This window comes from Oncorhynchus keta, chromosome 7, assembly GCF_023373465.1.
Source record: "Oncorhynchus keta strain PuntledgeMale-10-30-2019 chromosome 7, Oket_V2, whole genome shotgun sequence".
Classification (NCBI taxonomy): domain Eukaryota; kingdom Metazoa; phylum Chordata; class Actinopteri; order Salmoniformes; family Salmonidae; genus Oncorhynchus; species Oncorhynchus keta.
Window position 1 is genome coordinate 19470287 of NC_068427.1, and position 25738 is coordinate 19496024.

Sequence of the window (25738 nt, forward strand, 5' to 3'; positions counted from 1 at the left end):
CTTCACCTCAAACATCAAGCAAACTGTTTTTTCCTCCTCAATGTATTTGAGAATCTTTCCAAGTCTCTGAGGGCGCAGAATATTTGATAAAATATTGCAAGTTTGCTAGTTCAAGCTTTGGGCCGGACCAATTAGTAAATCGTTTACACAATGTTTCAAGTTTGTTGCAGACAGGCCATGTGATTGATAGGAAATACATTTTTATCAGGATAATTTCTACCTGCAGGCTGCAATGTTTTTAATTGTTGGCTTTATAGGCTATTTTTACATAGTTGGCAACAAACGTCACTTTTTAGGTTTGTAATAATTTTCTTTTAGGTTTGGATATAATTTGGATTAATTACAATCATTATACAATGGATAAACAGATTTTTTTTTTAATTTTTTTTTAACCTTTATTTAACCAGGCAAGTCAGTTAAGAACACATTCTTATTTTCAATGACGGCCTGGGAACAGTGGGTTAACTGCCTGTTCAGGGGCAGAACGACAGATTTGTACCTTGTACCTTGTCAGCTCGGGGGTTTGAACTCACAACCTTCCGGTTACTAGTCCAACACTCTAACCACTAGGCTACGCTGCCTCACAAGAGTGAAGAGGCAACTGGCTTTTTCTTTGCAAACACCAGTCTCAACGTCGAAGAGGCGACTCCGGGATGTTGCCTTCTAGGCAGAGTTGCAAAGAAAAAGCCATATCTCAGACTGGCCAATAAAAAGAAAAGATTAAGATGGTTAAAAGAACACAGACACTGGACAGAGGAACTCTGCCTAGAAGGCCAGCATCCCGGAGTTGCCTCTTCACTCTTGACATTGAGACTGGTGTTTTGCGTGTACTATTTAATGAAGCTGCCAGTTTAGGACTTGTGAGGCGTCTGTTTCTCAAACTAGACACTCTAATGTACTTGTCCTCTTGCTCAGTTGTGCAGAGGCTGTCTTTAACACAATGGACTTCTACTGTACATGGGCTCTGGGGGACTGGCCTGGGATGGGTGAGTTGGTGTGACCACTGATGGGGCAGCTGCCATGACGGGAAAGCACTCCAGAGTAGTAAAGCGAATCATTGAGAGAGCACAAAGTGCGAAGTGGAACCACTGCTTCCTACACAGGGAGGCATTGGCAGCTAAATACATGGTGCCTGACCTCCACGCCACTCTCCAGGATGTGATCAAGTGTGTCAACTATATCAAAAACAGTTCCACGAAAAGCAGGTGTTTCCAGGCCTTCTGCAGGTATATGGGGAGTGAGCACCAGCAGGTGTTTCCAGGCCTTCTGCAGGTATATGGGGAGTGAGCACCAGCAGGTGTTTCCAGGCCTTCTGCAGGTATATGGGGAGCGAGCACCAGCAGGTGTTTCCAGGCCTTCTTCAGGTATATGGGGAGCAGCACCAGCAGGTGTTTCAGGTGTTTCCAGGCCTTCTGCAGGTATATGGGGAGTGAGCACCAGCAGGTGTTTCCAGGCCTTCTGCAGGTATATGGGGAGTGAGCACCAGCAGGTGTTTCCAGGCCTTCTGCAGGTATATGGGGAGCGAGCACCAGCAGGTGTTTCCAGGCCTTCTGCAGGTATATGGGGAGTGAGCACCAGCAGGTGTTTCCAGGCCTTCTGCAGGTATATGGGGAGTGAGCACCAGCAGGTGTTTCCAGGCCTTCTGCAGGTATATGGGGAGTGAGCACCAGCAGGTGTTTCCAGGCCTTCTGCAGGTATATGGGGAGCGAGCACCAGCAGGTGTTTCCAGGCCTTCTGCAGGTATATGGGGAGCGAGCACCAGCAGGTGTTTCCAGGCCTTCTGCAGGTATATGGGGAGCGAGCACCAGCAGGTGTTTCCAGGCCTTCTGCAGGTATATGGGGAGCGAGCACCAGCAGGTGTTTCCAGGCCTTCTGCAGGTATATGGGGAGCGAGCACCAGCAGGTGTTTCCAGGCCTTCTGCAGGTATATGGGGAGCGAGCACCAGCAGGTGTTTCCAGGCCTTCTGCAGGTATATGGGGAGCGAGCACCAGCAGGTGTTTCCAGGCCTTCTGCAGGTATATGGGGAGCGAGCACCAGCAGGTGTTTCCAGGCCTTCTGCAGGTATATGGGGAGCGAGCACCAGCAGGTGTTTCCAGGCCTTCTGCAGGTATATGGGGAGTGAGCACCAGCAGGTGTTTCCAGGCCTTCTGCAGGTATATGGGGAGCGAGCACCAGCAGGTGTTTCCAGGCCTTCTGCAGGTATATGGGGAGCGAGCACCAGCAGGTGTTTCCAGGCCTTCTGCAGGTATATGGGGAGCGAGCACCAGCAGGTGTTTCCAGGCCTTCTGCAGGTATATGGGGAGTGAGCACCAGCAGGTGTTTCCAGGCCTTCTGCAGGTATATGGGGAGGTATATGGAGCACCAGCAGGTGTTTCCAGGCCTTCTGCAGGTATATGGGGAGCGAGCACCCAGCAGGTGTTTCCAGGCCTTCTGCAGGTATATGGGAGCACCAGCAGGTGTTTCCAGGCCTTCTGCAGGTATATGGGGAGCGAGCACCAGCAGGTGTTTCCAGGCCTTCTGCAGGTATATGGGGAGCGAGCACCAGCAGGTGTTTCCAGGCCTTCTGCAGGTATATGGGGAGTGAGCACCAGCAGGTGTTTCCAGGCCTTCTGCAGGTATATGGGGAGTGAGCACCAGCAGGTGTTTCCAGGCCTTCTGCAGGTATATGGGGAGCGAGCACCAGCAGGTGTTTCCAGGCCTTCTGCAGGTATATGGGGAGCGAGCACCAGCAGGTGTTTCCAGGCCTTCTGCAGGTATATGGGGAGCGAGCACCAGCAGGTGTTTCCAGGCCTTCTGCAGGTATATGGGGAGCGAGCACCAGCAGGTGTTTCCAGGCCTTCTGCAGGTATATGGGGAGCGAGCACCAGCAGGTGTTTCCCTTCTGCAGCAGGTGTTTCCAGGCCTTCTGCAGGTATATGGGGAGCGAGCACCAGCAGGTGTTTCCAGGCCTTCTGCAGGTATATGGGGAGCGAGCACCAGCAGGTGTTTCCAGGCCCTCTGCAGGTATATGGGGAGCGAGCACCAGCAGGTGTTTCCAGGCTTTCTGCAGGTATATGGGGAGCGAGCACCAGCAGGTGTTTCCAGGCCTTCTGCAGGTATATGGGGAGCGAGCACCAGCAGGTGTTTCCAGGCCTTCTGCAGGGATATGGGGAGCGAGCACCAGCAGGTGTTTCCAGGCCTTCTGCAGGTATATGGGGAGCGAGCACCAGCAGGTGTTTCCAGGCCTTCTTCAGGTATATGGGGAGCGAGCACCAGCAGGTGTTTCCAGGCCTTCTTCAGGTATATGGGGAGCGAGCACCAGCAGGTGTTTCCAGGCCTTCTGCAGGTATATGGGGAGCGAGCACCAGCAGGTGCTTTATCATGCAGAGGTCCGCTGGCTCAGGGGTAAAGTGTTGGGTCGCTTTTATGAGCTTCACGTGGAGATTGCTTCGTATCTTTCGGAAAACAAGTCACCTCTGGCCGAACATGTCGATTGTGAGTTCTCTCAATGTGTCAATGCAAGGGAGGGGGCACAATCAATTTGAACAGATGGATAAAGTGGATGCCTTCAAATGAAGCTTACTGTTTTGTCAAAGCATGTTCCTAACGGGAGGATTGACATGTTTCCCAATGCTGATTTTGAGATTCAGAATCTGATCAACAAGTTGCACGGCGACACACTTAAAAACAACATTGACAGTATCTTGTCAAGCTGCAGGGAAAGTTTTGCGACTACTCCCCAGAGGAGAACAGGAGACAAGATGACTGGATACGCGACACCATTTTGAATGGGATGCGTCATGTTGCCAAGCAATTAAGATGACAGCTGTTGGAACTGTCATTTTGATCGCGGACTGAGCATGTGCCCTGGAAATGACACTGCCACAGTTCTGGAGCAGCGTAGTGGGAGAGTATCCTGCTCTTGCCTGTCGTGCAATCAGAACCGTGCTATCGTTCAGCACTACATATCTGTGTGAAAGTGGCTTCTCTGCTATGGCTGTGCTGAAAACTAAAAGAAGAAACAAACTGGACAGCCAGAATGACCTCCGAGTGTCCCTGTCAAACCCGGACTTCAATAAACTTATCAAACTGAAGAAACACCCCCAGCTTTCCCACTGATAGGCCCCGCACACAATAAATAAACAGGTTCATGTGTTCTTGTTCACTATGTCAATTGTTATTGTTAATTAATTATGACATTCATATGACATTTTATTGAACTGGTTAACTTACACCTTTTAAAAAAACTTCAAGGTTGTGAAACTATTCACATGGTAATTGATTTTTTTCTTATTTTAAACACTTATGTGTTACTGTTCATTAACATTATTGGACTGGTGTGTGTTACTGTTCATTAACATTATTGGACTGGTGTGTGGTACTGTTCATTAACATTATTGGACTGGTGTGTGGTACTGTTCATTAACATTATTGGACTGGTGTGTGTTACTGTTCATTACCATTATTGGACTGGTGTGTGGTACTGTTCATTAACATTATTGGACTGGTGTGTGTTACTGTTCATTAACATTATTGGACTGGTTTGTGTTACTGTTCACTAACATTATAGGACTGGTGTGTGTTACTGTTCATTAACATTATAGGACTGGTGTGTGTTACTGCTCATTAACATTATTGGACTGGTGTGTGTTACTGTTCATTAACATTATAGGACTGGTGTGTGTTACTGTTAACATTATAGGACTGGTGTGTGTTACTGTTAACACTATTGGACTGGTGTGTGTTACTGTTCATTAACATTATTGGACTGGTGTGTGTTACTGTTCATTAACATTATTGGACTGGTGTGTGTTACTGTTAACATTATAGGACTGGTGTGTGTTACTGTTAACACTATTGGACTGGTGTGTGTTACTGTTCATTAACATTATTGGACTGGTGTGTGTTACTGTTCATTAACATTATTGGACTGGTGTGTGTTACTCTTAACATTATAGGACTGGTGTGTGTTACTGTTAACACTATTGGACTGGTGTGTGTTACTGTTCATTAACATTATAGGACTGGTGTGTGTTACTGCTCATTAACATTATTGGACTGGTGTGTGTTATTGTTAAGATTATTGTACTGGTGTGTGTTACTGCTCATTAACATTATAGGACTGGTATGTGTTACTGTTAACATTATTGGACTGGTGTGTGTTACTGTTCATTAACATTATTGGACTGGTGTGTGTTACTGTTCATTAACATTATTGGACTGGTGTGTGGTACTGTTCATTAACATTATTGGACTGGTGTGTGTTACTGTTCATTAACATTATTGGACTGGTGTGTGTTACTGTTAACATTATAGGACTGGTGTGTGTTACTGTTAACATTATAGGACTGGTGTGTGTTACTGCTCATTTACATTATTGGACTGGTGTGTGTTACTGTTCATTAACATTATTGGACTGGTGTGTGTTACTGTTCATTAACATTATAGGACTGGTGTGTGTTACTGTTAACATTATAGGACTGGTGTGTGTTACTGTTCATTAACATTATAGGACTGGTGTGTGTTACTGTTCATTAACATTATTGGACTGGTGTGTGTTACTGTTCATTAACATTATAGGACTGGTGTGTGTTACTGTTCATTAACATTATTGGACTGGTGTGTGTTACTGTTCATTAACATTATAGGACTGGTGTGTGTTACTGCTCATTTACATTATTGGACTGGTGTGTGTTACTGTTCATTAACATTATAGGACTGGTGTGTGTTACTGTTCATTAACATTATTGAACTGGTGTGTGTTACTGTTCATTAACATTATATGACTGGTGTGTGTTACTGTTCATTAACATTATTGGACTGGTGTGTGTGACTGTTAACATTATATGACTGGTGTGTGTTACTGTTCATTAACATTATTGAACTGGTGTGTGTTACTGTTCATTAACATTATAGGACTGGTGTGTGTTACTGCTCATTTACATTATTGGACTGGTGTGTGTTACTGTTCATTAACATTATTGGACTGGTGTGTGTTACTGTTCATTAACATTATAGGACTGGTGTGTGTTACTGTTCATTAACATTATTGGACTGGTGTGTGTTATTGTTAAGATTATTGGACTGGTGTGTGTTACTGTTAACATTATTGGACTGGTGTGTGTTACTGTTAACATTATAGGACTGGTGTGTGTTACTGTTCATTAACATTATTGGACTGGTGTGTGTTACTGTTAACATTATTGGACTGGTGTGTGTTACTGTTAACATTATTGGACTGGTGTGTGTTACTGTTCATTAACATTATATGACTGGTGTGTGTTACTGTTCACTAACATTATTGGACTGGTGTGTGTTACTGTTCATTAACATTATATGACTGGTGTGTGTTACTGTTAACATTATTGGACTGGTGTGTATTACTGTTCATTAACATTATTGGACTGGTGTGTGTTACTGTTCATTAACATTATTGGACTGGTGTGTGTTACTGTTCATTAACATTATATGACTGGTGTGTGTTACTGTTCACTAACATTATTGGACTGGTGTGTGTTACTGTTCATTAACATTATATGACTGGTGTGTGTTACTGTTAACATTATTGGACTGGTGTGTATTACTGTTAACATTATTGGACTGGTGTGTGTTACTGTTCATTAACATTATTGGACTGGTGTGTATTACTGTTAACATTATTGGACTGGTGTGTGTTAATGTTCATTAACATTATATGACTGGTGTGTGTTACTGTTCATTAACATTATTGGACTGGTGTGTGTTACTGTTAACATTATATGACTGGTGTGTGTTACTGTTCATTAACATTATTAGACTGGTATGTGTTACTGTTCATTAACATTATTGGACTGGTGTGTGTTACTGTTCATTAACATTATAGGACTGGTGTGTGTTACTGTTCATTAATATTATAGGACTGGTGTGTGTTACTGTTAACATTATTGGACTGGTGTGTGTTACTGTTCATTAACATTATATGACTGGTGTGTGTTACTGTTCATTAACATTATTGGACTGGTGTGTGTTACTGTTCATTAACATTATTGGACTGGTGTGTGTTACTGTTCACTAACATTATTGGACTGGTGTGTGTTACTGTTCATTAACATTATATGACTGGTGTGTGTTACTGTTAACATTATAGGACTGGTGTGTGTTACTGTTAACATTATTGGACTGGTGTGTGTTACTGTTAACATTATTGGACTGGTGTGTGTTACTGTTCATTAACATTATTGGACTGGTGTGTGTTACTGTTCATTAACATTATTGGACTGGTGTGTATTACTGTTAACATTATTGGACTGGTGTGTGTTACTGTTCATTAACATTATATGACTGGTGTGTGTTACTGTTCATTAACATTATAGGACTGGTGTGTGTTACTGTTCATTAACATTATAGGACTGGTGTGTGTTACTGTTCATTAACAATATAGGACTGGTGTGTGTTATTGTTCATTAACATTATAGGACTGGTGTGTGTTACTGTTCATTAACATTATAGGACTGGTGTGTGTTATTGTTAAGATTATTGGACTGGTGTGTGTTACTGTTAACATTATTGGACTGGTGTGTGTTACTGTTAACATTATAGGACTGGTGTGTGTTACTGTTCATTAACATTATTGGACTGGTGTGTGTTACTGTTCATTAACGTTATTGGACTGGTGTGTGTTACTGTTCATTAACATTATTGGACTGGTGTGTGTTACTGTTCATTAACATTATTGGACTGGTGTGTGTTACTGTTCATTAACATTATTGGACTGGTGTGTGTTACTGTTCATTAAAATTATTGGACTGACTGGTGTGTGTTACTGTTCATTAACATTATTGGACTGGTGTGTGTTACTGTTCATTAACATTATATGACTGGTGTGTGTTACTGTTAACATTATTGGACTGGTGTGTATTACTGTTAACATTATTGGACTGGTGTGTGTTACTGTTAACATTATTGGACTGGTGTGTGTTACTGTTCATTAACATTATTGGACTGGTGTGTGTTACTGTTAACATTATTGGACTGGTGTGTGTTACTGTTCATTAACATTATTGGACTGGTGTGTGTTACTGTTCATTAACATTATTGGACTGGTGTGTGTTACTGTTCATTAACATTATTGGACTGGTGTGTGTTACTGTTCATTAACATTATTGGACTGGTGTGTGTTACTGTTCATTAACATTATTGGACTGGTGTGTGTTACTGTTCATTAACATTATTGGACTGGTGTGTGTTACTGTTCATTAAAATTATTGTATGTGTTGTTACTGTTCATTAACATTATTGGACTGGTGTGTGTTACTGTTCATTAACATTATAGGACTGGTGTGTGTTACTGTTAACATTATTGGACTGGTGTGTGTTACTGTTCATTAACATTATGTTAACATGGACTGGTGTGTGTTACTGTTCATTAACATTATTGGACTGGTGTGTGTTAACATTATTGTTCATTAACATTATTGGACTGGTGTGTGTTACATTTTCACTGTTCAACATTATATGACTGGTGTTTTACTGTTCATTAACATTATTGTTACTGTTCATTAACATTATTGGACTGGTGGTTCATTACTGGTGTGTGTTACTGTTCTGGTGTTGTTACTGTTCATTAACATTATAGGACTAACATTATTGGACTGGTGTGTGTTACTGTTCATTAACATTATATGACTGGTGTGTGTTACTGTTCATTAACATTATTGGACTGGTGTGTGTTACTGTTCATTAACATTATTGGACTGGTGTGTTCATTAACATTATTGACTGTTCATTAACATTATTGGACTGGTGTGTGTTACTGTTCATTAACATTATTGGACTGGTGTGTGTTACTGTTCAAACATTATTGGACTGGTGTGTGTTACTGTTCACTGGTGTGTGTTACTGTTAACATTATTGGACTGGTGTGTGTTACTGTTCATTAACATTATTGGACTGGTGTGTGTTACTGTTCATTAACATTATATGACTGGTGTGTGTTCACATTATTGACTGGTGTAACTGTTCATTAACATTATTGGACTGGTGTGTGTTACTGTTCATTAACATTATTGGACTGGTGTGTGTTACTGTTCATTAACATTATTATATGGACTGGTGTGTGTTACTGTTCATTAACATTATTGGACTGGTGTGTGTTACTGTTCAACATTATTGGACTGGTGTGTGTTACTGTTCATGGTAATTACATTATTGGACTGGTGTGTATTACTGTTAACATTATTGGACTGGTGTGTGTTACTGTTCATTAACATTATATGGACTGGTGTGTGTTACTGTTAACATTATTGGACTGGTGTGTGTTACTGTTCATTAACATTATATGACTGGTGTGTGTTACTGTTCATTAACATTATTGGACTGGTGTGTGTTACTGTTCATTAACATTATTGGACTGGTGGGTGTTACTGTTCATTAACATTATTGGACTGGTGTGTGTTACTGTTCATTAACATTATTGGACTGGTGTGTGTTACTGTTCATTAACATTATAGGACTGGTGTCTGTTACTGTTCATTAACATTATAGGACTGGTGTGTGTTACTGTTCATTAACATTATTGGACTGGTGTGTGTTACTGTTCACTAACATTATTGGACTGGTTTTAATGTCATGTTCTGAGTCTGATCATTTATTACACCCCACCCCTGAACTGGTCGCCTATTTAAAAGGCTTATTCTCTTGAATTGGTTATAAATGTTTTCTCAGCTAATATGTCTGTGTAATGATTTTCTTTAATACCATAATGGTAGCCCAGTGAGACAGAGTCTATTTTGCAAGTGAAGCCTGCCCAAGAAGGCAGCTGCAATACAACATTACAAAATGCAATCATTAACAGTCCATAATATTGGTTTGTGAATAAATTGTCCTTGTCAAATTTGGGGCCCCAGGCAAAACCAGTTGAGAACCACTGGTCTACAGTTTATCTAACTAAATTGGCGATTTATTTACTCGCCGACGTAGTTTCGCCTGGGTGCCCGCACGTCGGCCTCTCTTACACCATCACTTCCTGTTCCTGAGTGTCGGGGATAGTCCACCATAATTTGCAAATAATTCATAAAAAATCCTACAATGTGATTTTCTGGATTTGTTTTTCTCATTTTGTCTGTCATAGTTGAAGTGTACCTATGATGACAATTACAGGCCTCTCTTATCTTTTTAAGTGGGAGAACTTTCACAATTGGTGGTTGACTAAATCATTTTTTGCCCCACTGTATGTACAATTCAGACCAGTTCAGACCAGTGGAAAAAAAACTCACAACATCAGAATTGGTCAGCAGCTCATAAAACTGCAGCACCATTCATCCACTCTGAAAGAGAGAGAAATAGAGGTGTTCTATTTTTTTACCCCCTTCTCACGGTATCCTATTGTTAGTAGTTACTATCTTGTCTCATCGCTACAACTCCCGTACGGCTCGGGAGAGACGAAGGTCAAAAGTCATGCGTCCTCCAATACACAACCCAACCAAGCCGCACTGCTTCTTAAGACAGCACGCATCCAACCCGACCAATGTGTCGGAGGAAACACTGTGCACTAACCGGCCAAACCCTCCCTAACCCGGACGACGCTAGGCCAATTGTGCGTCGCCCCACGGACCTCCTGGTTGCAGCCAGCTGCGACAGTGCCTGGGCGCAAACCCAGAGTCTCTGGTGGCACAGCGAGCACTGCGATGCAGACCACTGCGCCACCCGGGAGGTTCTATTTGTTTTTAAGAGGGGAAGATTGCAGGGTTCAATCTTGGTGAAGTCTGCCACTTTATTTTAGAGGACCACATATGGACTGTAGTTACTTCAACCACCCATTATGATATATCTTCCTTTTCTTGTCTCAGGCAAACACACACACACACACACACACACACACACACACACACACACACACACACACACACACACACACACACACACACACACACACACACACACACACACACACACACACACACACACTGAGCCAATTGAGGGTAAATTGGCAGCAGAGTATGTGCCTATTTTTTGCATAATTGCCTAACACATAGGTAACTGATGGCATCTCATCTGCAATGGAGACTCATACATCTACATTATATTACATTACCACTGTGCTCTGCCTTACCATTACCTCAACCACTGGCACGTTATACTTAGTGACCATTACAGCTCTAACGCCTACCTTCTATGAGAAGGAGAGAGAGAGACAGGCAGGCAGACCTGTAGAGTGAGAGATTAGGAAATGGATAAAGAGAGCGAGGGAGAAATAATGGTTTGAATTTGGAGGGCGAGAGAGAAAAGAAAACAAAGAGGGAGGTTCTGTGAGATCGGTCTTTCTGTGCTCTATGAAGGCTGTCTAATGAGACTGTTCTTTCCTGTCCGCTGAGCACATCCTCTGCTCTGTCATTAGGAACCTTCTTGAAAAATATAGGCTTTTAATGCCTGATTCTGATCTCAAAGCACATTCCACATTCATGTAGGCTATCCTGGTACTAGCTGCTATGTTTTTACATTGCTGGAAATATATCATTTTTTGCTGAGCAATTACAATGAGAAAAGTGAAACAAGGTTATTGATTTATATTGCTGGGCCCTCAAGTCCCTTCAGTAATGAATCAAGTTGATCAGAACTGCCATCTCTAAGTGTGTGTGGTCTGCGCGTGTCAGACTCAAGCTTTCATACGTGAATACTGACAACAGTAAAACAATTGCACTGTCCAATATCTCCGGAGACAAACTGGGACGGTCCTCTTGTCTTTTGTCTGTTGTCTTGAGTGTCATACAGTTGCACAGTTTGTCACTCCACTCTCACGTTTCCATCTCCAGTTCCATTTCTTCCCACTGGGGTGTATATGGACTAGCAGGAGATTTGACAGAGAGATATGTGTGCACGTGTGTGGCTCAGTATAGTCACAGACGGGTGTTGAATGGTAGATTTCACTACAGTGAAGGATGATATGTCACTGTGTTGTTAGGTAGCTGATCCGGCCTGTTCTCTTGATGCAGGACACATCTGTGGTTTCCCCAGACAACACTGCTCCCCTCCGTGCTAGTCGGTTTGGCATAACAATTACAATTATTATTACTAGTATTATTTATTATTTCTGTAGTAGTGTGTGTGTGCGTGCTATGAAAACTCACTGTCAGGTTAAGTCCTTTTCTAAGTCTGCATGAGTATTTGAGCTTAGCTTCTCTTCCTACCACACTCCACAGACAATCCCCTACAAACCCCTTCTGAACGAGGGATCGTGTACCCCGGTCCGCGGAGGAGAAATATATGTTTTTCTACCAGAGCCAGGGATTTCTGTCATCCCTCCCTTCTCATAAAGCGAGTGATGGAAACGACTGAGAAAAACACAAATGAAACGTTCACTAGGCCTCCCATTCCTCTCCATCACCCTACCACCTGTTTGTATCCAATCACAAGCCTTGGCTGGAGCTCTGAGAAATCTATCGACCGTACACACACACACACACACACACACACACACACACACACACAAACTCTAGATGGCAGTAACACTGTTCCCTTTGTTGATTTGTTTTTATATTTCACATTTGTTGGGTGATAGAAAACAGAACAGTTACTCTTGAACAAGCAGCTGTAATACAGGAGAGTAGTCACACACACTGCTGCACAACAACTAGGGACGGGCCTGAAGGACCCAGAAATGGTGTGGGCCGGCGATCGATTGGCCAGCAGGGGTCAGACACACACTAAAGCTTTCACACACACACATGCTTACACATTTTCTCCCTCTACAAACACACGCTTGCTGAGGCCCCCTGTCCCAGTGGTGTGTGATGAATAGGTCAGACTGCAGAAGAGATAAGAGAGAAAGGCAGCCCTGAGAACCAGAGATTCATCACTTTCAGTCTCCCTATCTCCCCATCCCTCTCCCCATCCCTCCCTCCCTCCCCATCCCTCTCCCCATCCCTCCCTCCCTCCCCATCCCTCTCCCCATCCCTCCCTCCCTCCCCATCCCTCCCTCCCCATCCCTCTCCCCATCCCTCCCTCCCCATCCCTCTCCCTATCCCTATCCGTCCCTCCCTCTCACCATTCCTCCCTCCCTCTCACCATCCCACCCTCCCTCTCACCATCCCTATAGTAGCTATAGGTAATGGGGCACCTGGCACCTAGAGCTCTACTACATGTACCAAGGCCTCTCTCTGCTGCCCCTTTGGAGCAGGTATTGACTACCAGCAGCAGCAGAAACATCACACAGCGCCCGTGCACACACACACACACACACACACACACACACACACACACACACACACACACACACACACACACACACACACACACACACACACACACACACACACACACACACACACACACACACACACAGATCAGGGCCTCCTCCAGAACAGGCTTTAACTCCCAGCTGGAGAAACTGGGACCTCTATTGAGATCTCTCTCTCTCCCCTCCTCCTCCCCTCCTCCTCCCCTCCCCTCCTAACTGCTTTATCTGTGGTGAGTCATTGAACATGGCACTGTTTGACATGCCCCCTGCAGTGTGCATGCGTGTCAAAGCCATATGGAGGTTTGTGCTTTCCTCCTATGGGTTTTGATCTGGCTTTGAAGAAAGGCCTTGTTGTGTGTGATCTATATCCATCTCCCTCCCTCACTCTCTCCCTCCCAATTTCCATTCACTTAATCTCTTTCATTCAACCACACTTATGCAATCTCTCTCTCTCTCACGCTCCCTCCCTCCTCATTTATTGCCTCTATTCTGAGGTCAGCTGTAATACTGATGCAGTGATCTGAGAATCATTTCCATTCAGTCACTTCCAACACACACACACACACACACACACACACACACACACACACACACACACACACACACACACACACACACACACACACACACACACAGACCGAGGCCTGAGAGCTTCTACTGGGAGCTGAAACATTGTTTCTTTTGGTATTTGTTTCATTAGTCCACACATCATACTGTTTCTTTATATCTGGAAATCTTGATTGCTGACATGCAAAACATTTTGCGACTGTATCAACAGTGGATACCAAAGGATATCTTTTGAGCTGTATTTTCCTTTAAGCGCCGTTGCGGTTTCGCTATTATCTTAGGACAAACAGTGAATTATCTTCGGACAAACACTCCCCACTAGGCTAGCGCTAATAAACGTTTTACTAAAGTCACCAGGAGGCCTACAAGAGCCACGTGTCTCTCTGATTCTCACAGTGAAGCCATTTAGTGTTGTTATTCCAAGTTCATTCTCTGATTATATAGCACGATGTAGTCACGAGTCCTGTTGCTATTAAATTCCCTTCTTGTCATTAGCCTACGTTTGCTGGTCAAGTGAAGTCATTTTCCTTCAGTTTGGGGATTTGTTTTGAGTGCTTACTGTATGTTTGTTCTTGTTTGTGTCCGCTTCTCACTCCCACTGACATTTCCTTGTAGATGTGGGTTTGCTCAAGAGGTGTGCACCCCTTTTTCCTGCCAGTTCTGTCATTTTGTTTATCTGTTCATTGAGATCACGGCTATTGAAGATGTGGACCGGTTTGATTTGAAGGCCTATGGATAATGTGATGTTATGGTGGTCTGTTTATTAGACGTTTCTATAGCCTCTGTGTTGTGTAAATACATGTTTAACCAGTTTATGTGCAGTGTGCACCCCTACTCATTGTGGCTATGGTTTAGCCTAGAACATGGCCCAAGGTATTTCTACCTGGCTTTGCCAGAGTTCTGTAAGCTTGGAAGTGGAGCGTGTCCGCATTGGTCTTATTTGGTTTTCTCAGTACCTGTAGTCTTTTAGATAAACTACTACCACTTGAATAAAGAACAGTATCATCTGCATAAAAAGGAACATTCGCTGTTTCAATAAGATCCCCAATGTTGTTGATATACAAAATGAACAACAGTGGACCCAAAATAGAACCTTGCAGAACACCTGAGCACACCTCTATGGACTCAGATTTACAACTATCCACCATTACACGTTGTGTACGATTTGATAGGTACTTTATAAACCAATCTAGAGCATGACCAGTAATTCCACAACATTTGAACCTTTGCACTAACACAGCATGGTCCACGGTGTCAAAAGCCTTCGACAAATCAATAAAGACAGACAACACAATGTAACTTCTAAATCAAGAGCACAGTGGATGTCATTTAAAACCTTCAATGTTGCTGAAACAGTGCTGTGGCCAGACCTAAAACCTGATTGCATTCCATTTAAGAGGTTGTTTTCTTGGAGGTAGGCCTTCAGCTGCCTACTCACTAAGGACTCCAGTACCTTTGACAGTACAGACAATTTTGATATGGGACGAATAGTTGACAAGTAGCGAAGGATCTCCATTATTATTTCTCCAGTGTACGGAATGCCACCCACACTATCCGATATCTCCTTTCACATTGCGTCCTTTCCTTTCTTTCTTTCTCCTGGAGCTCTGACATTGGCACTGCTGATGAATGTTAAATGTGTTTTCCTGGAGTGTGTGCATAAAGCTGAAAAGTTAGGTACTCGTGTGTGTGTGGGTGTCTGTGTGCGCACAAGATTACATATGATATCTCACTCGTCTTGCTTCAATATTCCCTCCCAGAATAGCTGTTGCCTGGAGGTGGGTGGGTGTTAAGGTAAGTGCCTGCTGTAGGGGATGGATGGATGAGGAGAGGAGCTGAGACGGGGGTCTTCAGTGCGACCATTTCCACCCGCATATGTGCCTAAATATTATGCTGTGCGACCTGTCATTTTTATTTAGGAGCACCAGAGTGAGTACCTAGAAACATTTAAAGGATTTGAGCTTTATTACCTCAAATATGTTTCATTGTGCTCCTAAATATCTTTGAGTTGCATCTACATTTTCCAATGTAGGTGCACACGTGCTCCTTGTTGAAAAAGGTTAGTGTGGAGCCCAGGGCAAGGCAAAAACAGGAGAGGGAAAGGGAAGAAAGAGGAGAGAGGAAAATGGATCAGAGCAACGCTGGTCCATTGTGTCTGTAGAACCAAGAAGTTCTACAGTCTAACAATCCAGTGCTTGATGAAGATGGTGCTGTAGTCAAAACAACATGCAGCATGTTTGTGTTGATCTATTGGTTCTATCACTCTGTAGTATACACTGAGTGTACAAAACATTACGGACACCTTCTCTTTCCGTGACATAGGCTGACCAGGGGAATCCAGGTGAAAGCTACAGTGTGATCCCTTACTGATGTCACTTGTTAAATCCACTTCAGTGTAGTTGAAGGGGAGGAGACAGGTTAAAGAAGGATTTTTTAGCCTTGACACAATTAAGATTTGGATTATGTATGCCATTCAGAGAGTGAAAATAAGAGAAAATATTTAGGTGCCATTTGAACGGGGTATGGTAGTCGGTGCCAGGCGCACCCATTTGAGTGTCAAGAACTGCATCGCTGCTGGGGTTTTCACACTCAATAGTTACCCATGTGTATCAAGAGTGGTCCACCACCCAAAGGACAGCCAGACAACTTGATACAACTGTGGGAAGCATTGGAGTCGACTTGGGCCAGCATCCCTGTGGAACATTTCAACACCTTGTAGAGTCCATGCCCTGATGAATTGAGGCTGTTCTGAGGACAAAAGGGGGACGGGTGTGCAACTCAATATTAGGAAGGTGTCCTTAATATTTTGTACAATGTGTAGTGCAGTACAGTGGGGACCAGTACTGAAAAAAAAGTATGAAAATGTATGCCTTCATTGCTGTAAGTCGCTCTGGATAAGAGCGTCTGCTAAATGACTCAAATGTAAATATAAAAGGCTGGAGGTATTTCTGTTTGACAACTGGGTCACACATATAAACACAGGGAGGGGAGGTAGGGAGGGAGGGAGGGAGGGAGGGAGATGGCACGGTAGGACCTCACATTGGACAGAGGGAAGGTGTGGCGAGAGTAACAGTAACACACATTGCCTGTTTGGATGAAGCTTCATGTAAGCTCCTGATAGCTCCCCTAGTGTTGGCTAGTCTTAACAGCAGACACACACACTCACTCACTCAGCCTTATTTCAGCAAGGCACGAGAGGGTGTGAAATATGGCCAATATACCACAGCTAAGGGCTGTTCTTATGCACGACACAACGATGGGTGCCTGGATACAACCTTTAGCTGTGGAATATTGGCCATATACCACAACCTCCCGAGGTGCCTTATTGCTGTTATAAACAGGTTACCAGTGTAATATATAAATATTTTTCATACCCGTGGTATACTGTCTGACATGCCACGGCTTTCAGCCAATCAGCATTCAGGGCTCGAACCACCAGGTTTATAATACCTGTTTGAGTTTATACCTTCAATTCATCCTGTTTAGGATGACAGTGCAATACCCCATTTGCATCCCTGTTGAAGACTCAGAATATTGATTTGTTCAAGCAATCAAATTTTCTCCCCATGCACATCACTCTCCCCAAAACTCAAGCTCTCACATGATCTTCACCACATTTATTTTTCAGATTGAATGGTTCTAGCGATGAGGAGGCGTGTCTACTGATCTAGCCTAACGTAGAGCATCGTTTTTCCCTCTCATTTACCGTACATTAGTTCTTCTGATGCTTTTCTCTCGAAAGCCAGAGACCGTGAATTCTAACCCCTGACCTCTCTCCTTTCCCTCTCTCCTTCACTTACCTCCACAGATCTGAAGAGAGAGGCCAGTATCTGCCACATGCTGAAGCACCCTCACATCGTAGAGCTGGTGGAGACATACAGCTCAGATGGCATGCTCTACATGGTCTTCGAGTTGTAAGTCTGTCACACACTCTGTAACTTATGACTCAAATGTATGATGATCACACACACACACACACACTCATTCACTTATATATTCTGCAAGCATTTTTTTTGTGACATCAAAGTATTTTATTTTGTTGCAGCGCAGTCATGCTAGAATGCTATTATTGATGTGACAGCTGGTAATGGGATTCCTACTGCTCTCTAACGCCAGCATAGTTATGCTAGTTATCAGGCCAAAATATGGGTACAGGGTAAAGTGGTGTGTGTATCAGTCTAGGAAGTTGTTCTAGAATGTGTTGGAAGTGAGAGGTGATAATAGGAGTGGAGAAAGCAGAGAGAAGGACGGAGTAAGAAGAGGGGAGAAAGAGATGGTAGAGGGCTGGAAGGATGACGGAGCCCGAGCGGACAGGTGGTAGAGGAAGTGATATAGAAAATAAGAGAGGGAGAGATGGAGAGAGAGGGAAAGGGAGTGAGCATTAATGCCATAATACTGGGTATTTCAAAATACAGACAGTATGATTTTCAATACCGTTTAAAAAGATATATATTGTGGGTTTGGGGGGTTTATACCATTTCTTAGAAGTTAAGTATAACTATAAGAAATCTAAGATGTGTCAAATAAATGATATCCAGCTTAGGGCTCCAGCTTTGCATTTGGTTTGCTAACTTGCTAGCAAAGCGGCTAGATGTCAAGATTAAGCTTCTTGGTTACAGCAGAGACATTCAATCCCCTCCTGGATCTAGATCCCTGTTGCCTAAATTGTCTTGTGCTGTTTGTTTTAAATAGAACCCCTTGTGGGCACTTCCGCTAATACCGTATACCCTGGTATGGTACAGAAACAGTATGACTGCATGAACATCTGGATACCACCCAGCCCTAGTGAGAGAGGCCGGGCTGTAGAAGAGACAGTGTATGCAGAAAAATAAGAAAGAGAGAGAACGAGAGAACGAAGACAAAAAGCACAACCAATGTGGAATATGAAGAAACAGAGATAAGACAAAGATTCCACACCAGAGGAGCCTCCCCTTAGGTCCCTGAAGACTCCACAGACACACACACACACACGTGTGCACGAACACACACCATGGCAAATTCCTTTATGTGAAATCAGAAATATGAAATGTCCTGTTTCACATCTCTCTCATGTGCGTCAAAGGATTCGATTAAAAATGAACAAGTTTCATTTTGGGGAACTTCCATAGCTTTATCACACACAAATATGCAGACCCACAAACACATGCGACAGACACACAGCTTTCAAACCGGCCCATAGCAGTGGTGTCTATTGAGTATTGGATAGATAAAGTAAAGACAGTAACAGTAAAGATAAAGTAAAGACAGTAACACACACATCAAATTGTAATAATCCTTTTCACCTCCTGAAGTCTGGACATTTACATTGACCTTTATGCTAAACTGACCTCTCTTCTTCCCCTCTCTCGCTCTCCCTCCCTCTCCTTCCCCCTGTATCTCCCTCGGCCTCTCTCGCTCTCCCTCCCTCTCCTTCCCCCTGTATCTCCCTCGGCCTCTCTCGCTCTCCCTCCCTCTCCTTCCCCCTGTATCTCCCTCGATCTCTCTCGCTCTCCCTCCCTCTCCTTCCCCCTGTATCTCCCTCGATCTCTCTCGCTCTCCCTCCCTCTCCTTCCCCCTGTATCTCCCTGGATCTCTCTCGCTCTCCCTCCCTCTCCTTCCCCCTGTATCTCCTTCTGCCTCTCTCGCTCTCCCTCCCTCTCCTTCCCCCTGTATCTCCATCGGCCTCTCTCGCTCTCCCTCCCTCTCCTTCCCCCTGTATCTCCCTCGGCCTCACTCGCTCTCCCTCCCTCTCCTTCCCCCTGTATCTCCCTCGACCTCTCTCGCTCTCCCCCCCTCTCCTTCCCCCTGTATCTCCCTCGACCTCTCTCGCTCTCCCTCCCTCTCCTACCCCCTGTATCTCCCTCGACCTCTCTCGCTCTCGCTCTCCCTCCCTCTCCTTCCACCTGTATCTTCCTCTCCCTCGGCCTCTCGCTCTCCCCCCCTCTCCTTCCCCCTGTATCTCCCTCTGCCTCTCTCACTCTCCCCCCTCTCCTTCCCCCTGTATCTCCCTCTCCCTCGGCCTCTCTCGCTCTCCCTCCCTCTCCTTCCCCCTGTATCTCTCTCTCCCTCGGCCTCTCTCGCTCTCCCTCCCTCTCCTTCCCCCTGTATCTCTCTCTCCCTCGGCCTCTCTCGCTCTCCCTCCCTCTCCTTCCCCCTGTATCTCTCTCTCCCTCGGCCTCTCTTGCTCTCCCTCCCTCTCCTTCCCCCTGTATCTCCCTCTCCCTCGGCCTCTCTCGCTCTCCCTCCCTCTCCCTCTCCTTCCCCCTGTATCTCCCTCTCCCTCGGCCTCTCTCGCTCTCCCTCCCTCTCCTTCCCCCTGTATCTCCCTCTCCCTCGGCCTCTCTCGCTCTCCCTCCCTCTCCTTCCCCCTGTATCTCCCTCTCCCTCGGCCTCTCTCGCTCTCCCTCCCTCTCCCTCTCCTTCCCCCTGTATCTCCCTCTCCCTCGGCCTCTCTCGCTCTCCCTCCCTCTCCCTCTCCTTCCCCCTGTATCTCCCTCTCCCTCGGCCTCTCTCGCTCTCCCTCCCTCTCCCTCTCCTTCCCCCTGTATCTCCCTCTCCCTCGGCCTCTCTCGCTCTCCCTCCCTCTCCTTCCCCCTGTATCTCCCTCTCCCTCGGCCTCTCTCGCTCTCCCTCCCTCTCCCTCTCCTTCCCCCTGTATCTCCCTCTCCCTCGGCCTCTCTCGCTCTCCCTCCCTCTCCCTCTCCTTCTCCCTGTATCTCCCTCTCCCTCGGCCTCTCTCGCTCTCCCTCCCACTCCTTCCCCCTGTATCTCTCTCTCCCTCGGCCTCTCTCGCTCTCCCTCCCTCTCCTTCCCCCTGTATCTCCCTCTCCCTCGGCCTCTCTCGCTCTCCCTCCCTCTCCCTCTCCTTCCCCCTGTATCTCCCTCTCCCTCGGCCTCTCTCGCTCTCCCTCCCTCTCCTTCCCCCTGTATCTCCCTCTCCCTCGGCCTCTCTCGCTCTCCCTCCCTCTCCCTCTCCTTCCCCCTGTATCTCCCTCTCCCTCGGCCTCTCTCGCTCTCCCTCCCTCTCCCTCTCCTTCCCCCTGTATCTCCCTCTCCCTCGGCCTCTCTCGCTCTCCCTCCCTCTCCCTCTCCTTCCCCCTGTATCTCCCTCTCCCTCGGCCTCTCTCGCTCTCCCTCCCTCTCCTTCCCCCTGTATCTCCCTCTCCCTCGGCCTCTCTCGCTCTCCCTCCCTCTCCCTCTCCTTCCCCCTGTATCTCCCTCTCCCTCGGCCTCTCTCGCTCTCCCTCCCTCTCCCTCTCCTTCTCCCTGTATCTCCCTCTCCCTCGGCCTCTCTCGCTCTCCCTCCCACTCCTTCCTCCTGTATCTCCCTCTCCCTCGGCCTCTCTCGCTCTCCCTCCCTCTCCTTCCTCCTGTATCTCCCTCTCCCTCGGCCTCTCTCGCTCTCCTACAGTATGGATGGAGCAGACCTGTGTTTTGAGATCGTGAAGAGGGCAGATGCTGGCTTTGTGTACAGTGAAGCAGTGGCCAGGTAAGACCACTTCCCATGATTCTCTGCCTGAAGAGTTCCACCTCTCAAGGCCATACTTCGATGTGGCATTCAGCATTTCAAAACACAACACTAGTGAAAAAGAAATTCAGAGAAGAATCGAAAAACACACGATACTAAAAACAACAGTATCCACTTGTTGCTATTACAGTGTTGACATTATAACCAGTGGTGGAAAAAGTACCCTATTTTCATACTTGATTAAAAGTAAAGATACCTTAATAGAAAATGACGAAAGTGAAAGTCACCCAGTAAAATTATACTTGAGTAAAGGTTACACAAATATTTTTAAATATACTCAAGTATCAAAAGTATAAATAATGTAATATTCCTTATATTAACGCCACAATTTTATAGTTTTTTTTATTTACAGATAGCCAGGGGCACTCTCCAACACTCAGACATAATTTACAAACGAAGCATTTATGTTTAGTGAGTCCGCCAGATCAGAGGCAGTAGGGACGACCACTCTTGATAAGTGTGTGAATTGGACCAGTTTCCTGTCCTGCTAAGCATTCAAAATGTAACGAATACTTTTGGGTGTCAGGGAAAATGTAAGGAGTAGAAAGTACATTATTTTCTTTAGGAAGGTAGTGGAATAAAAGTAAAACTTGTCCAAAATATGAATAGTAAATTACAGATACCCCCAAAAACAACTTAAGTAGTACTTTGAAGTATTTTTTACTTACTTTAAGTACTATACACCACTGATTACAACAATGTTGTATCGAATCAACAGTCATGGTGTTTTATTGCTCTCTATCCCTCTCCAGTCACTACATGAGACAGATCCTAGAGGCACTACGGTATTGTCATGACAACAACGTCATCCATCGAGACGTGAAGGTAAGCCGGAGTGTCTCTTTGATAGTGTGTGTGTGTTTACTCTGAGTTGGGAACTTGTTCTGATTTTACCGACAGTGTTAAGCTCACCCCAGTCCTCTCCTCAGCCATCATGGCCCAGACTACAACAGCTAAGGAGGGAATTCTCTCTGTTTTCCCGTCTTGGCCCAGACTTTTGAGTCTCTGTCTGAACAATGAATAAGTGATAAGTTGTGCTTCTTGTCTTCTCGATATTTTGTCTTCTGTCTGTCTGGCGGCCTTGTTCTGGGTCTGTGATGTGCCGGGCAGATTATTTTATTTTTCAGGGATTTTCAACTCCACTCCTGGAGACCTAAAGCAAATATACCTAAGCCAAAAACACCAGTGCAGTTCCTACCCCCACAGCATGCTATTGCCAGTATCACTACTGTTTCATACAGTTAGTTGTTTTTGTATTCCATAAAAAACCTTCTGTGACAATATTCCTGTTATTACAGAAATGAATATAAGTGTTAGTTTGATCAGGCTCGTTAATGGTGAACCACACAGCTGGTGTTACCTAGTCAGGATGGAAGCAGTGAGAAACCAGGCAGCTAGCTGGCACCTTGGGTGAGAACGTGAAGGCGCAGTGGTTTTATTAGGGTTGAAATGTAGCTGCTAAAAAGCACTGCATCCTTTACGTCTCATGTGAGCTGATGATATGGTGGAGGTTGTCATTGTTGTCCCGGCAGTGGTTAGATGATGAACTTTTCAACCTTGACTATATTGCTCCATAACCATGAGTCAACGTCAGACATTTTATCTTTGGAGATAAATTGCAATAACTGAGTAGTGTGTAGTCATGGTACGAGCTTCCTGAGTTGAAGCTGGTGTAGTTATGTTTGAAACCCCAAACAGTCTTATCATATACACTGAGTATGCAAAACATCAGGAACACCTTCCTAATATTGAGTTCCACCCACCTCTACAAGGTGTATAAAGTGTTCCACAGGGATGCTGGCCCATGTTGACTCCAATGCTTCCCACAGTTGTCATGTTGGCTGGATGTCCTCTGGGTGGTGGACCATTCCTGATACACACGGGAAACTGTTGTGCGTGAACAACCCAGCAGCGTTGCAGTTCTTGACACAAACCGGTGTGCCTGGCACCTACAACCATACCCCATTCAAAAGCACTTAAATATTTTCTCTTGCCAATTCACCCTCTGAATGGCACAGATACACAATCCATGTCTCAAGGCTTAATACTTATTTAACTTGTCTCCTCCCCTTCATCTACACTGATTTGTAGAATGTATGCACACATGACTGTAAGTCGCTTTGGATAAAAGCGTCTGCTAAATGGCATATATTATTATTATTATTGAAGTGGGTTTAACAAGTAACATCGATAACGGATCATAGATTTCACCTGGATTCACCTGGTCAGTCTAATTCATGGAAAAGAAAGTGTTATTAATGTTTTGTATACTCGTGTATATCCCTTTCAGAGAAATAAGTAGTTTTCTCAGCAGGCACATACAGAGTGAGACGGAAATAGCCTAAAGCACAGGCTGTTAAAACACTGCTGAAAGTTTCCACACCAGACACTGCTGGGTACTGATATAGATCCCCCCTTCTATCTCTCTCTCTCCTCATCTCTCTCTCTCTCTCTCTCTCTCTCTCTCTCTCTCTCTCTCTCTCTCTGTTAAAAAGCTTGACAAACACTGTTCTCTATCACACATTGGCCATTATATATCAGCACTGATAAAACATTGGGGTTTACAAGATCACAGCATAGTTTTAGTCAGCTACGTCTGTACCCAGTCTGCATGAAGATGCTCAGATATGTTATATACATCAATTTCTTTGTTTGTAACTATGTTTTGAGGGTGACCCAGCATTTGGCTCAATGGCTATGGGTTGTGATTAATTCCAGACGAGCACAGATCAGAGACCCAGACCTATCTCTGGTTTCTCATTGGTGGAGATTGGTATCGAGTAGCTCTTACTTTATCATATGTAGCTTACTCTCTGATTAAGGGTTAACTCAACAGGGGTCACACACACGGGTTGTATGGCAACACTGTCCTTGTTGAATAGGGAGCAGCCTGTGCGCCTCAGTGTATCGTTTGTGTCCCCCATGTGTGAAAGTCAAAAGTCATTGAATTCATTTCAATCCCAAGAAGCATAAATCACAGAGCGTCTCTTTTTATCTCCTATTATTCACAATAACCCCTTCTACTCATCATGCTGCGTGTGTGCGCGAGTGAGAGATTGGAACCACAGACGAGCAGTCACATGTCTGATTACAAAGAATAAGGCATTCTGAAAAGGAATGTTGACAAAATGATGGGAATGTGAATTCTGTGGAGAGAATCCGGAATCTTGATGTTTACAATCTAGTTCCGGAATGTTGATGTTTTCATTCTAGTTCTGGAAGCAGAGATAATAAGGCAGTTTGGAATGTCAGATTGATAACCTTGTGATAATGGACTAGACTACAGGCTATTAACACTTGTGGACCTACTCAGATAAATGTCTACCTGTTTCAGGTAGGTGCAGTCAATGGAGGGATGCCTTACTGTATATTTACTGTGGAAGGGTCCAAAAACATTATCAGACACAGTGTCTTCAGAAAGTATCCACACCTCTTGACTGTTTATACATTTTGTTGTGTTGCAGCCTGAATTTAAAATGGATTTACATTTAAGATTTTGTGTCAATGGCCGACACATAATACCCCATAATCTCACAGTGGAATTGTTTTTCGACATTTTTACAAATTAATAAAACATGAAAAGCTGAAATGTCTTGCGTCAATAAGTATTCAACCTCTTTGTTATGGCCAGACTAAATAAGTTCAGGTGTAGAAATGTGCCTAATAAGTCACGTAATAAGTTGCATGGACTCACTCCTTGTGCAATAATAGTGTTTAACATGATTTTTGAATGACAACCTCATCTCTGTACCCCACACAATTATCTGTAAGTTCCCTCGGTCAAGCAATGAATTTGAAACACTGATTCAACCACAAAGACCGGGGAGGTTTTCCAATGCCTCGCAAAGAAGGTCAACTATCTGGAGATAAAACGTCTTCTTTTTTTTAAAAGCAGACATTGAATATCCCTTTGCGCATGGTGAAGTTATGAATTACATTTTGGATGGTGTATCAATACACCCAGTCTCTACAAAGATACAGGCATCCTTCCTAACTTAGTTGCTGGAGATTAAGGAAACGGCTCAGGGATTTCACAATGGTGACCTTTAAACAGTTACAGATTTTAATGGCTTTGATAAGAGAAAACTGATTATGGATCAACAACATTGTAGTTACTCCACAATACCTAAATGACAGAAGGAAGGAAGGAAGCCTGTACAGAATTAAAAAGAAATATGCATCCTTTTTGCAAAAGGCACTAAATTAAAACTGCAAAAAAATTATGCTAAGAAATTATCTGTCCTGAATACAAAGCATTAAGTTTGGGGCAAATCCAACACATCACTGAGTACCACTCTTCATATGTTCAAGCATGGTGGGGCTGCATCATGTTATGGGTATGCTTGTCATAGAGTTAATCACACTGGGAGATAAATTCCCCTTTCAGCAGGGCAATAACCTCAAACATGAGGCCAAATTTTGCAGGAAATGCTTACCAACACGGCATTGAATGTTCCTGAGTGGTATAATA

At 44.3% G+C, this 25738-nt stretch overlaps 1 protein-coding gene across 18 annotated transcripts in view; it reads left to right on the top strand.

Moving 5' to 3' along the window:
• caska (calcium/calmodulin-dependent serine protein kinase a) overlaps positions 1-25738 on the top strand; it is a 221074-nt gene that overhangs the window by 92929 nt on the left and 102407 nt on the right. For all 18 annotated transcript variants that reach the window (XM_052522126.1, XM_052522123.1, XM_052522131.1 and 15 more), the window contains exons 3-5: positions 17569-17674; positions 21151-21228; positions 22020-22092. In XM_052522126.1, the coding sequence (XP_052378086.1) occupies positions 17569-17674; positions 21151-21228; positions 22020-22092 (257 nt within the window). The remainder of the gene's footprint in view (positions 1-17568; positions 17675-21150; positions 21229-22019; positions 22093-25738) is intronic.